General features: G+C 49.9%; 3 protein-coding genes across 4 annotated transcripts; 1 reads left to right on the forward strand and 2 right to left on the reverse strand.

Annotated features, from left to right (window-relative positions):
- Nucleotides 1-1001: 1001 nt before the first annotated feature.
- LOC112899031 (putative kinase-like protein TMKL1) lies at nt 1002-3832 on the reverse strand. The gene is made up of 2 exons (XM_025967361.1): nt 2832-3832; nt 1002-1799 (listed from the first exon to the last, which is right to left on the reverse strand). The coding sequence occupies exons 1-2, from the start codon at nt 3352-3354 to the stop codon at nt 1219-1221; spliced, it is 1104 nt and encodes a 367-aa protein (XP_025823146.1). The 5' UTR covers nt 3355-3832; the 3' UTR covers nt 1002-1218.
- A 1039-nt stretch (nt 3833-4871) lies between these two features.
- Nucleotides 4872-6527, reverse strand: LOC112901136. Its single transcript, XM_025969979.1, has one exon. The coding sequence runs from the start codon at nt 6271-6273 to the stop codon at nt 5026-5028; it is 1248 nt and encodes a 415-aa protein (XP_025825764.1). The 5' UTR covers nt 6274-6527; the 3' UTR covers nt 4872-5025.
- A 3703-nt stretch (nt 6528-10230) lies between these two features.
- Nucleotides 10231-13617, forward strand: LOC112900018 (adenylyltransferase and sulfurtransferase MOCS3-like). 2 transcript variants are annotated; one of them, XM_025968715.1, is made up of 11 exons: nt 10231-10565; nt 10693-10785; nt 10901-10956; nt 11374-11438; nt 11539-11613; nt 11709-11787; nt 12027-12065; nt 12151-12250; nt 12376-12494; nt 12691-12813; nt 12933-13617. In XM_025968715.1, the coding sequence occupies exons 1-11, from the start codon at nt 10301-10303 to the stop codon at nt 13317-13319; spliced, it is 1401 nt and encodes a 466-aa protein (XP_025824500.1). In that variant the 5' UTR covers nt 10231-10300; the 3' UTR covers nt 13320-13617. The 2 variants fall into 2 exon arrangements, with proteins under 2 accessions (XP_025824500.1, XP_025824501.1); XM_025968716.1 differs by having other exon boundaries at nt 12983-13141.
- Nucleotides 13618-14109: the final 492 nt, after the last annotated feature.

Raw genomic sequence — 14109 nt, forward strand, 5'->3', positions numbered from 1 at the left:
CTGGAATTGTTTGTATCATTACGTATGGCAGATTGGATTGGTTTCTGAGTTCTGACCGCCACAAGAAAACGTAAGGCCACATGGTTGTAGTAGGATCTCTTCGGCCCTGACAAAGGGTGGCAGGTCCCTTTCACACTTGAATTTGGAGCCCCGATTTGTCCACAAGCTACTGTGTGCAAAAAATTGAGATCTGGAAGTGAAAGCCTACCTTAAGTACCTTACCGTCCAGATGACCCACATTACTGAGCACGTACCGTCCTTTTGACTTGCTGTTAGGTCGAAAATGCAATAACAAACCGGTGGCGCAGATTCTCCAAAACCTTTTGCAATGGTGCAGCGAAAACGTTCTCGAAATTATATTAGTGATGAAAAAACTGTGCATTCTTGTGCATCTTCCCAACTAAAAAAATCGAATGCTTAAGCAACTTTTAAAGATAGGGTTAAATTTAACGTTGCATGTAGCCGCGCTAGTGATGTCGACATGCCTGGGACCGCAAAGCTATGAAGCTTCGAGGCCAACAGTAAAGAGACCTTGACAGGATGTCACCAGGCGCTGCCTCCAAAAGAGCCGACGTACTTCATTGCTCACTCATGTTTCTTGTGGAAAGATGAAGGATTGTTGATGACGAGGAACCAAAGGACCAACAAAACCGAGGCGTAGAGGCCTGGGCATCTTTTGACCAATCGTCCTCTTGCCTCTTCAGTTGGGTATAGTACGAGAGCATGCATCATTGCTGTCACTAACTTGCAATAGTAGTAGAGTACATAGCCTGTTCCTTGGTCATAGCCTGTTCCTTGGTCATGCCTTTGGACAAAAATCCATCACCAGTTCAGCAGCTATCAGCATATACTGTCTGATGCATGTAAACTGAAATCACGTCCTGTCACTTTCAGTTTCAGGCAAGGCATGCAATTAACAAAATCTTCAAGAAAGACAAATGCAGACATGCAGTTAAGGAAATATTATAGTAATTTTCCACGTGGAAAGCACCAACATTCTATGCTCTGATGAGTTCCTATGTAGTGGCGTGGAAAGTATACTCTGCTATACATGCTTGTTGCTCCTAGCTTAGGTTACCATCATTCTCCAAATGCCCCAATACAAACTCTGTTGTATGCAAGAAGTAGCAGACAATACAAGAGACAACCAAGCTATTCTGCAGCTATAACACCACACTTTCTAAATAGCATTGGAGCCACACCTCGCAAACCCACCTATTATCTTGCTATATCTTCAAGCCTTTTGAGTATTTTCTTTGTATCCGGTCTCAACGACGGTGAAGGGTTACAGCAAGCTGTTGCCAATTCGAAGTAGGCATTTAGATTCTCCTCCTTCCCAGAATTCTTGCTTTGTCTGATCAGTTCGGAACTGAAAGCTTCGGATATCTTCCTCTCGAGAACAAGATCCTTGAAAGATGCTGGCAAATGGATGTCGCGGGCATTAGGCAGTTTATCATTTACGATCTCCTTTTGAGCAAGCATCTCGAGCATAATCACTCCCAAGCTGTAGATATCGCTCTCCCTTGTGGCATCCCTCATCTTGATCAGCTCTGGAGCCTTGTACCCCTGTATTGCAGATGTCTCAAGCATCTCTTGTGCAGCAGCAGGATTGAGGAGGAGGTAGAGGCCAAAGTCTGATATCCTGGGCTGGAAATCGGCGTCAAGCATAATGTTATTTGTTTTGAGGTTGCCGTGAATGATTGGTTTCTGCGATGCTGTGTGAAGGTGGTCCAGTCCTTTGACAATGCCGATAGACAACTTGCAAATTATCTCCCATCTCTGTGAATCATTGATTCCCTCTGCAGGTCAGAAGAACAGATAAAGATGAGAACTTGCAAACGAGAAAAACAGTGAAAAGTGAAGAATTGACAGAGACTAGCTAGTTATTGATTGACACTAGTAATGGGTGAAATTCCTTTATAACCAAAAACTGTCCTCTTCAAGACCTTGATGTTACGAAATGCAAATGGCCCAAAGTTCATTGCGATAGAACTGAAAGTTGTTTTGTGCATGCAAGCAATAAGACCTATTATGCGAGTCTTTCTCTACGTGACTAATTGATGGCTCAACGATATACTATATATTTAACCAGAGAATGTGATCCAACAACTCCCTGAAAACGAGATGTGACAGATGCAGGAAAACACAAACAGTTCAGAAGTGCCAGCACTCCACCAACATAATGCCCGGAAGTAAGTAATGAAAACACTTTAAAAAAAGAAAAGCATTTCTCACTCTGATAATAAAAGAAACATTTATTATGCCTAGAAAAGATACCACTTTCCTCCAAAGCCTTGATTTGATAGAGGACTTGCATCACCCATTTTAAGCAACCATTAAAAAGCTTGAAAGTGTTATACCATTGAAAATTGAAATGAAGTGAGGTTGGCACATGTAAACCCACGATCTTACGCAACAAGAAGAAGATGCTCTGTGAAGTGTTGGAGCTAACAACCAACCAGGAAAATTTTACCAAGTGCTTTATGAACCGTCCCTTTGTGTAGTTGACGACAAGAGCACAAAGCGTAACAGTGAAGACACATGGCTAAAAGTAACAAAAACCACCCTGCAAGGCTGTAACAGAGTACCCACTCCACAGCAATCTACATAATCCGTGAAGCATCATTGCCTGTGAAGCTTTTACCGCAGGAGTCGGATGACAAAAGCAACTAATCATCTAAATCTGAGGCGAATTTCAAATTCCGCAGCAAATCCAAGCAATGGAACGCCAACACTCCAGTCAGCAATCAAGGAATCATTTCGCATGATTACCCTTACTCGGAGCTGGCTTGGGTCGAAAGCAAACGACGTGGAGGGAAACGGACACCGACCTTGCAGGAAGCGGCGGAGCGAGCCGGCGGCGTAGAAGGGGTGCACAAGCAGCTTCTCCCCGCGCGGGCCGACGTAGAGCGCGCGGATCGGCACGAGGTTCGGGTGGCGCGCGGCGCCGAGCACCCGCGCGGCCGCGGCGGCCTCCTCGGCCCCCGCGGCGCAGGCGGGGCGCACGAACCGGAGCAGCGCGACGGCCTCCCCGGCGCTGAGCCCGGCGCGGTACAGCGTGCTGTGCGCCGACTTGGCGACGACCTCCCCGGGCGCCTCGAGGATCGCGGCCACCGTGAGCGCCTCGCCGCCGGGGAACCGCACGAGCGCCTCCTCCCCGCCGGCGACGTACCCGCCGGAGCCACCGGGCGCCTGGAGCCGGTCCGCCCTCGCGCCGCCGCCGCCGCCGTGGGACGGCAGCACCGAGCGGCCCCCGCGGCGCCGGCGCCGGCGGCGGACGAAGTAGAAGACGGCGAGGGCGAGGACCACGGCGAGGGCCGGGAAGAGTACGGCGTTGATGACTGCCTTGCGCATTGCTGCAGATCGGAGGAAGCAGGGAGCGGCGCGCTTGGTTGCTGGGGGGGGCAATGGGGGTGGCCGGTGGGGGGAATGGGGGCGCGGTGGTAGGGTTTGGAGTTTGGGAGAGACCTCCGAGAGAGAGAGAGAGAGAGAGGAGGAGGTTTGCTTGTTTGGGGGCTGCTCTGCTCCTGCTTTGCGCAGCCTCTGCTATTCTTGCCGTTGGGATGGAGGAGAGCCTGCTCCGGACAGGCAGCGGCAGGCTAGCTTCAGATTCGTTTCGTTCCGGGAGGAAATTTCTCTCTCTTTTTTTCTCTGGCGAGGGAGGAAAGTTGTGTGTGAAAGGTGAGATTGTGGTGGGGGTGTCTGGGGTGAGGAGCTCAGGATTGATGCTTTTTCATGCCCTGCTAAGTTCTCTTGGGGCTGGTCTGGCTAGCTTGAGCTTCTGTAGCTTGGACTTGAAGCAAGCCACTTGTGAGTTGGATTGATTTGGAATTCGTGAGAAAGAACATGAAATGTCGTTGAAAAGTTGAAAAGTGAAATTCGGAATGCATTTTACTGTTTCATGATCCCCAAGCATGGAAAGGAGAATGCTACATCTGAATCGTGGGAATGGCTGGTTCTGACGATGAGTATGGGCCTCGCGGCGTGTGATTGGAGCTGGCATCGACTTTACACGCCGCTCTTTAGTTTTTGCTAAATAAAGCGCGAACATATGCCCTTGAAAACAAAACCGAATGAACTCCCTCTTTTTCGACAGAAAATGAAAAGAAATGTGTTCTGCTGCTGCTCTGACATCGCTGTACGTAGACCCAAGACCGGCCCTTGTTTTCTACACTCGCTTAATTTTCTCTCTTTTTTTGTAGAAAAGAAACCATGTATACTCCTCCGTACCTAACGAGTGGACCGACGGGCAGCAGACGTATACGTACGTACGTACGTATTTCGCCGATGTGTACGGCATAACGGCAACACTGATCCATGTATGGCACGCTGGCGCCGACGCAGTCTACGGCGGCGGCGGCGGCGGCGGCGGCGGCTTTTCCTTTCGGCCGCGGCTACTGGGAGGCGGGAGCGGACTCGGGGAGGGAAGGGAAGAAGGAAGAACCCGCATGACCCGCACGCAACAGCGTGCGCGGTTCCCGCCGTGCCGGGCGAGGCGTCGCGCACGCAATAAGCGTGGGAGAGAAGCCGAGAGCCGAACGAACTCCGTGGGCCGGCCGGCCGGCGGGGTGTGGTGCTGTGGTATGGGCCGGCTCGGAGGCTCAGAAGTATGCTTGGGCCGGGTGCAGACTGGGCCAAGCATTTCCGTTTATGTTGTTGGCTCCCATGGTCTGGGCCGCCAAATTCAGGCAGCCTTTGAAGGCCGTCTTTTACCTCGTTCCGTGGAAGCAGCAGCTCTCTCTGGTCCTCTGGGAAACGAAAGTTCTACCAACTGCAGAATGAACGGGCATGTTCATACTTCAGTCAGCGCAGGAAGTCAAAGTCACAACCGCATAACGATAATAATCCTAATGCGATAACCATAATCCCCGGCTCTCACTTTGTTAATTTGCACCGCGGCTCAGGTCGTAATTACACCCAAAAGGAAACAAGAAACAAGAGAGAGAGAAAAAACGTCGTCGTACACGAGGAACTGCACGGCCAGCCTCGCCACGAGCTTGCAAGCAGACCGTCGAACCTGTCTGCTCACCTCCTGGTGCCCGGCTCGACCCTCTGCATCCTGATCTGCTCCCTGAACTTGGCTATGAACTCGTCAGCTTTCCTGTCCACCTCGTCCTCCACCTCCTCCTCGACCTCCGCCCCCGGCTTCGTCGCCAGCTCGAAGAGCTCCTCGTCGCACGAGCTGCCGTCCTCTTCATCCACGACCTTCTCATCCTCATCGCCGTCGGTAACCACGTCGCTGCTGAACGAACTTTCTGACGCCGCGACCGCCTCATCTAACTCTGCATCGACGGCGTCATCGTCGTCGTCGCCGATTGGTACCACTGGGTCGTAGCCGGCGAAGGCGTTCCTCGTCGCCTGGACCGCCGATTTGGACCGGAACTGTTTGCCGTCGACGCCGTGCAGGCCCAGCCTCTCGTTCGTGCTCTGGTTGCCGATCGCTCCGAATTCGTTGAAGCTCCTCGCCTTGGCGTTCCTGAGGCTGCGGCGTCCGCGGCCGAGGAACGGCGGCAGCGGGGGTGGAGGGGGAGGCGGGAGCAGAGGCGGCGAGGACGGCGAGAGGATCAGGTCCGCGTCGAGGACGGAGGACGGCGAAGGGATGGCGCGCTCGCTGACGCCGTCGTATCCTGCCTTTGGGGCAAGGATCTCTTCTTCTTCCTCCTCATCCTCAATGCCGTCGCTGATATCATCTGTCAGTGCCGCCGAGTCCTCGGCCGCCGGCTTCAGCTTCCTCATCGGCAGGAGGAGCGGCTTCTCGCCTAAGTTGCCATCGCCATCGTTGGTGTCGGCAACGATCACGAGCGGGTCGTCTGGGATGTACTGAGAGCTCCACGCCTGGACGCCGACCTTGCTGGCTCCACCGCCATCATCGCCGTCGCGGTCGCGGTCGTTGTGCTCGAATACCAGCGGCGAGCCCTGCATCATCTGCGATACGTAGGCCTCCACCGACGCCTCGTCGTCGACGGGCTTGGTGTCGGCGGCAGCGGCCACCTCGGCGTCGGCGTTCTTCTGGCCGAAGACGCCGTAGGAGATGATGATGCCGAGCAGGAGCAGGTGCGGCAGCTCCCAGATCCTGGGCGCCTGGCTCGTCGGCAGCAGCGGCAGCAGCGCCACCACGAGCGCGAACAGCGCCGCCTTCGCGGCCAGGTTGGACGGGAACAGCAGCGCCAGCACCTGCTGCAGCCTCGCGGAGACGACATCGCCGGTCGCCGTCGCAGCTACTCCAGCTGCAGGCTGCTGCAGCTCCGTGGCCGCGCCGGCCGCCTCCGCCATTACCGCGGACGCGAGGGCAAGGTTGCTGTTAGCGCGCGCGCGTCTCTTTCGTTTTTGCCGAGGCTGTGTTTGTTCACGGGCACGACCGGCTGCTCCTCGAGGTGGAAAGCTTGGACGACTGATCCTTGGCTTTCGGGCGGGGAGAGGAAGCCACACAAGACTTGGTCGGGACGCAAGCAACGGGAGGGAGGGAAAGAATTTGATCGCGGATCAGAACGAAGAGCGAGGGAGGCCGGCCGCTGTCATTTTAAATCTGGCGATAGCAAAACTCTCGCTAGCTCTCCGGGGAGAAAATTAACTGTCGACGAAACCGCCGGAACGTGCTAGATGAAAAAGGCAAGATCAATTCGAGGAAAAGGACCTGGCATAGTAACATCTAGAACTGCATGTGCCTTGTGGAGTTGTGGTCTCAAGCTCTGCCGCTCTAGCTGCTTAGCCACCCAAGATGGTGGAGCCGGCCGGTGTGCAAGCATGCATGGTCACTGCCGGAGCACACACGGCATGAGGAATAGCTTCGGCAAGGTCAGGTGATGGGCCATGCATGGCTCACCAGCCAGGCGGATTGTAATGTTTGGAGAATTCTGACGGTCTCATCCCGTAGACGCTTCTAGGAACGGCCGACCATGCCGGGGTTCGATGTGCCGAGACGGGGAAGAACCTCATCCACTTCATCGGACCCATTGAGGCGTTGGCTCAACAGCTAGTTTCACTTCCGGCGAGCTCCAGAATCACAAAAGCTGTGGTGATCATACGCGCGAGTTGAACCTTTATTTTGACAGCTTTCTTCGCTGCTGCTACCTTCTAGCTCAGAATATTCTTGGATGTACTGTAGCACTGTACGGTCGTGCTGAATTTGAAGACTAAGCTCCCAGATCAGCAAATCCCAACGGTCGACGTGATCTGATTCGCTCTTTGGATGCGACTGCGATTCGCCTTCGTGTCATCTAAGATGCGAACGCCAGCTTTCTGAAGAGGTGTGTAGATTTCAGGAGCGGAAAGGTAGCTCCATCATATAAGGCTTTTCCGCGCATCGGTGGGTTATCCTTTGCTTAGTTGGGCAGCTATGCTTTACCGCCCCGGGAAAGAGTCAGAGATTCTATGCGTTTCCTTCTGCTGCTTAAATTACTGGAGTAATCAAGCGGGCAGTAATATTCCACTTCATTCCAGTTTCTCCCGGCACCGAGAGAAGAAAAACCTAGTACTGTACTTTTTAGATGCAAAAAAAAAACGATTCCATTAACCATTGACTCCAGCTGAATGCTTTGCAGTAGAGAAGATCAGGAGGAGATAAAAGCGATGCGAATTCTGGACTGGGGAGATTTGTCATGTAATCCATCAACGGCGCTGGACTGGCCCACAATTTTCTTTAACGACCACTGCGCATGGGCCAAAATAGCAGCTTAACTTTCTGTTTTTAGTACTGGGCTTGGACAAATGGGCCGGACCAAATGGGCGGCCCAAAACACGGCCTGGAAAAGCACGGCCCAGGCACAGCCTGGCATGGTTGCCATAGTGCCCGGGTCGGCACGGCCCGATTGATCGGGCCATGCCTGGGCCGCCACCCTGGCTCGCAGTGCTAGTCCGGACACGGCCCGTCGTGCTCTCTAGCCCAGCCCAGCACGATTAACCTGCCCTCAGGCCGTGCCTGGGCTATTGGAGCAGCACGTCGGGCGGCCCGGCACGGCCCGTTAACGTACCCAGGTCGGACCGGGCCGTGCCAAGACGGGCTCGTGCCGTGCTGGGCTGGGCGGCCCGCTTGACCATCTATAGGCCTGGTATCCTCTTCTTTCCCTGCGAGGCAAAGGTTTTGAGCATTGAACGAGAACGTTCGTCGCTGTATTTATCCACCAGACCACCACGATAGCTATGGATCCCTTACCGAATCGCTGAAACTTTCACGCGCAATCAGCCACGACAAGCATCTAGTAGATTCCAATCGGGAGCTGGGGCTTTGAGAGCACGCGCGAGAAGTTTGAGCCGCACGCGCCGGGAGAGGACCGGCGCCACAACATGTGCTATAGCTCCCTACCGGCCTCCCGCCCGCCGCAGCACTGCACCCGGCGGCGCCGTTCCGCCGGGGCGCCGCCGCCGAAGAAACGGGCGGATCGCGCACGCGCCATCTTCTTGTTGGTCGCGCGTCAACGGACACGTTGCGCAATCACACTGCTATCGCGGAGCAGGCACCTAACCCCCGAGTTGTCTGTCCTCCGGACCTTGACCGTTGAAGCGGCCCGATCGTCGTCTCACACATCACTGCACCGGTAACCACCTCTGCAGGACGGCTCGAACAGCATCTCGCAGGAGCTTATACGTGAACTTAGTCAACAAGTCAGCGGTATTATATGAAACGCGAGTTTCCATGTTCTGCGGATAGGCTGGTGCGGGTTCATCCATAATAAACACCTGTTTCTTCCACGTACCAGTCGATAGCGACGATGCTGTTTTGACCTGAATATAATGACACGGTCAGGCTAAATCTTCAAGAATCAAGACCAGGTTTACTGGAGTAGCGGGCAGCTACCAAGTTAGTTAATTGGAGGGGATAGCGGGCAACCACCAAGTTATTAGGGTTAACAACGACACATTTGCTTTAGTAGGCAATGATGGTACCGTCGGGAACCCGCCGCACATGCCAGTAATTTTAAGAGATACGAGCATTTTTTTTCTCGAATACGCAACTTTATATTAAGAAGGAAAATATAACGTTTTTAGAACAACAGCGGAGCCAAGCTCACACTAAGACAATAGGGCACGTAGAGCCTACCCAGCCTTCTCGGCCTCACACTTAAGCGACTACTCACACTGTAAACAACCAAGAGATACGAGCATTACAAATAAACTCATATATTATAGTGTACGTAGTAGTTCTCATGTTAGTATGTTCCCAGTTGTGATAGATTTTAGAAAGCAATGACTTGTACCTTCTTTGTCCATATTCATAGTTTCTTTTTCACTTTGCATCGCACTTTGTATGTGGTTGCATGTGTTTAAATAAATCCTTAGTTTGAGCTTTGAGTTTAACTTATAAATTGGCATTTCTCGCTCATCGCTTCCTGCTTACATGTTATATATACACGGTGAAGCACATCATTCATGAACACCTTAACTCCTTAAGTTAGTATTTTCCATATTAACAATACCATAAATTGTTAGTAAAAATCATATATTGGTGTATTTTATGATATTTTTAATAATTGGTAACACGATATTGATATTATTACTTACTAGATTCACTATAAACAAATAGTAAGTCCATAGTATATGAATATTTATTTCGGATATTTTTATAGATCGCGGGTACAACATCAATCATATATTAGAGATCATGCTAATGCACTACTAAAAGGATGCAGGTAATCACAAAACTGTTTGAAAGCTCGCAAGCCACCTATACTGGCCCAATGCCAACAACAATGAAATGAAATAAGCCGCTGGATATCAGGAGTGACGTAAATCGCAGAGCAGCCAACATTCCTACGTACCTACCTAACCGGTAGTCCTCCTGGATCTGACTCTTCTAGGTTCTAACTGCTGATGACCCGGCGGCGGCTCGTTCGGCTAACGCCGTCACCAGTAGGCCTTGCCGCTTTATTACTATTACTTGATGAGAAGCAGTCAACACACGTAGAGTCCAGTTTGGCAGTTTCTCGTTCTGGATTTGGCAGGTGAAGATTCATTTTACTGTTCTTTCCCAGTTTCTGCGCTGCCAGGGATACGTGGTGGATGACGTTGAATATACGTACTAGTACTCCTATTCCTATAGCGTAGCAAAAGCCTTGGCGACGAAGTAAATTAATCGAAGTAGGGCAAGCAAACGCGGGAGAACATTCAGCTCGACAACGACGATGACGCTTATTGAGAGAGGACTTGTTCACGAGGCGTTGCAGCAGGGTGGGGCTGGGAGCTCTATAACTACCTCGAGTAGTCTCTCATCTCTTGCCACTTGCGTTCCCGTTACCCACTTAATTACCCGGGGAGGCGAGCTCAGCAGCTAGCGACGTACGGAGCGCTCCGCGAGTGCGGCACAATGGGCGCCGGCGACGGGAGGACGGAGGCGATCATGCGCGAGATCGCGAGCCTGCGCGCCCAGAGGGACGAGCTGGACAGCCGCATCCGCTTCTTCGAGTCCCAGCTCCGCGCCGGCGGCGCTGCGCCGACCACGCTCCCTCCCAGCCTGTCCACCAAGCTCGACGCCATGGGCGTGCACGCAGCCGCCGCCGGGGGCGGCCTCAGCTCCGACATGGTCCGCCGGTACAGCCGCCACCTCCTGCTCCCCGACTTCGGCGTGCAAGGTTGGTATAGCTGCTATCATGCATGATCAATTGCTTAGCTTGCTCGGTACTGGTCGAACGATCAATTCTTGTTTTGCACATAAAGCAAAGTTTTGAGTTTTTTTTTTCTGAACAAAATGGATGGCAGGGCAACGGAGGCTCTCCCGGTCATCAGTTCTTGTGGTCGGAGCAGGAGGGTTGGGCTCGGCCGTAGCCCTATATCTGGCTGCATGTGGCGTTGGTAATTAAAGTTATTCTGTCTTGCTACTAGATTTGTTTCAAATAAAGTTCAATTACATACGTAGATGTGAGTTTGCTCAGAAACTTGGCTCAGTTTGCTGAATATATCTATTTAGGTTCCTTAGGCATTGCTGATGGAGAAAACGTTGAACTCAGCAACCTCCATGGACAGGTATATTGTAAACTGTGGTATACTTCACATGATCCGTTCATACTCTCATAGGACAGTCTTCTGCTGTCCTTGTCATGTGCTACCTCAGGTGCAACCTCAAGATGGCTACCAATTTCCTGCAACTGATCAGAATAAGTCAAAAGGACAATTTATTGCCTGAGTCGTGTCATTGTATTTGTATAATTAAGTAGTGTCTGTTTCTCAATTTAATCAGTTATATTCAAGTAATTTTGGACTTTTCCACATGACCATTTAGACAACAATAGCTAATAATGTACTGCATCCCAGAAAGTTTTGAGTTCTCAGCTGTTTGCACATGAACTTTTACTACAATTGTTATGTTCTTTATGTATGTGTGTTTTTCTAAAAAAAGAATTGCTTAGATATATCCTTCACCTGACTACCTTTACTTTTCAGATTATACACGTAGAAGCGTATGTTGGGCAACCAAAAGTCAAATCAGCAGCGTCTGCTTGCCGGGCGTAAGATATACTGTTATTCTGATAGTTCGCTGTATCTATATTTTAAACCTTTTATGTGGAATCAAGTAATTGAAATACTTTTTTATTGGTATCATATCAGGATTAATTCCTCTATCAAGGTGTTCGAGCATCATCTCAAACTGAAGTCCAAAAATGCTTTGGATGTTGTGAGGCAGTATCCTTGAGAATGTGAAAAAGGAATTTAATGCATTCCCCTTTGGTTATCGTTGTGTACATATTGTACTTGTTTTCAACACTAAATAATCACAGATATGACATAATAGTTGATGCGACAAACAGCCCTGCTAGTCGGTACATGCTTAACGATTGCTGTGTCCTTCTCCAAAAGGTAATAGTATGTTGTTCCGAAAACATAAGGATATGCTGTGTCAACCTTATATTTTGGGAACAATATACATAAAGGAAATTTGATACCTTATCATTTGGCATTCCATACCTTGTATTCTGTTGATTTGAGAAAATGCTAAACAATTGCATCTTTATCTATCAAAATGATATGTTAATCTTTTGTCAAAATATTTTTTTAATTGATTGTGTGCTGATTTTTTGCTACCTATGACTCTTCAGCCTCTCATATCTGGTTCAACAATTGGTCTAGAAGGACAGGTAATTCTTGTTGTGGCATATGGCTTACATTTCACCTTGAAACTCTATGTTCATTTTAGTGACACTTTTCAAACTTATGCAACAGTTAACGGTTTATAACCATAATGGAAGTCCATGTTACCGGTGTCTTTTTCCAAACCCAGCAGCATGCCAGAGTGGTTCAGATAATGGAATTCTTGGGGTTGGTAAGTAACAAAATTCTCTATAATACCCCATTCTAAGATCTTATTACTACCCTAAACAAAAAGCTATGGTATTATTGATTTCCATATTTTTTGTGCATGATCTAATAATTACGTTTATTGATCAGTTCCAGGAGTGATTGGCTGCCTACAAGCTCTTGAAGCTATAAAGGTCGCAACTCGTATCTGTGAACCCCTTCGTGGAAGAATGATACATTTTGATGCACTGTCCTCCCGTTTTAAGACTGTATGTCACTCCATTCTATAAATGCGTTGCTTCGCTACAATTAATTGATCGATCTTATCATGCTCTAATACTTGGAACGTGCTTATTACATGCTTGCAAGATAAAATTTTTCATAAGAACTATTGTCTCACCCATAAAGCTCATACATTGTTTTGAAACGATAAGCTCATACATTGTTCTACATTATTTTCTGCAGGTTAAAAAGATCCATCAAAGGTCGTCAACTTGCATGGTTTGTGGAGATCATCCTAATTTGACTAAAGACGATCTTATGATGTTTGACTATGACAGCTTCGCAGAGTCTTCAAATTCCAGTAAGGTATAGTACACATTTTCTTTCAAATAGCAATTTGTTTATTATGTTCCCTTTTATTCAAAGGTATAAGCAACAATCGAACATAAATTTTATACATTGAAAATCCAAAAACCTACATGCAGCCGGCGCCAAGCCTGAACCCGCTCCCAAGTAACGCCCAGATCACCTGCAGAGAATACAAGCGGCTGCTTGACAGCGGCCGGCCTCACCTGCTGCTGGATGTGCGGCCGGTGCACCACTTCCAGATCGCCTCCATAGCCAACTCCGTGAACATCCCGCTGCACGAGCTGAGGGAGAAGCTTCCCCGGCTCAGGGACGCCCTGAGCGAGGTGGCCGGCGTGTCGCGCGGCAGGCACCGGCCCCTGTACTTCATCTGCCAGCGCGGCGACGACTCCCAGGTGGCCGTCCACATCCTCCGGGAGAACGGGTTTCCTTACGCCAGCGACGTGATCGGCGGCCTTGAGTCGTGGGCGCGAGAGGTCGATCCCGGGTTTCCTGTGTACTGGTGACATGCCGATTTTTTTCTTTAATTTGGTTAGACAAATTTGTATTCTCCACTCAAGGTCCTCGGTTACCACCAAATTATAACAGAGGTACCTACTAGGTAGTGTTTGGTACTAGTTTCTTAGATATATAATTTTTTGGGACCACCTGAGGAATGTAAACGAACCCATCTTACTCCAATGTAAAGATTTTTTTTGGAGGAACCAATTAGACCAGCAGCCCACTTAAACTTTGTATTCCGTCAGTCATCTGAAACCAATTACACTGAGTTCAGAGTTTACAAACCTATCTACCTATTATTAGTCCAATTGTCCAATCTATGCGCCCGTGGAACAAGATTTTGATGTTTGGATGAACATGGGAAGGGATCTGAACCTGTGAAGTGAAGATGTGCTAAACCTAGAGAGATATAGGATATCGTGCAGATGTGCTATCTAATTTGTCGCTGTTGATTATCCTTCTTTGGGAACTCGTACGCCAACTTATCAGGCTTCCTTTGCAAGGGTTATCTGATCCTTGGTTGGGCTTCCTGCAGTGCGGTTATTCTTTACCAGCCCGGGGAGGACTTTCTGCGTTTCCCGCGTGAGTGTTACTCCTGCTTTCCTGATGGCAAGAGAAAACTGGAGCAGCCGAGGCTGAAGAAGGCTCAAGAGGGGAAGAGGCAATTATGTGGAAGCAGCAGCTGCAGGAGGCTTGCAGAACAGTGCAGCACCCAGAAAACATACTGGGCCGCATTCGAGTTCTGGGCCGTAGGCCGATGCTGGATTAATTTTAGATTTGGGCCTACTATCCTTT

The sequence above is a fragment of the Panicum hallii genome, chromosome 7 (assembly GCF_002211085.1).
Source record: "Panicum hallii strain FIL2 chromosome 7, PHallii_v3.1, whole genome shotgun sequence".
NCBI classification, from domain to species: Eukaryota; Viridiplantae; Streptophyta; class Magnoliopsida; order Poales; family Poaceae; genus Panicum; species Panicum hallii.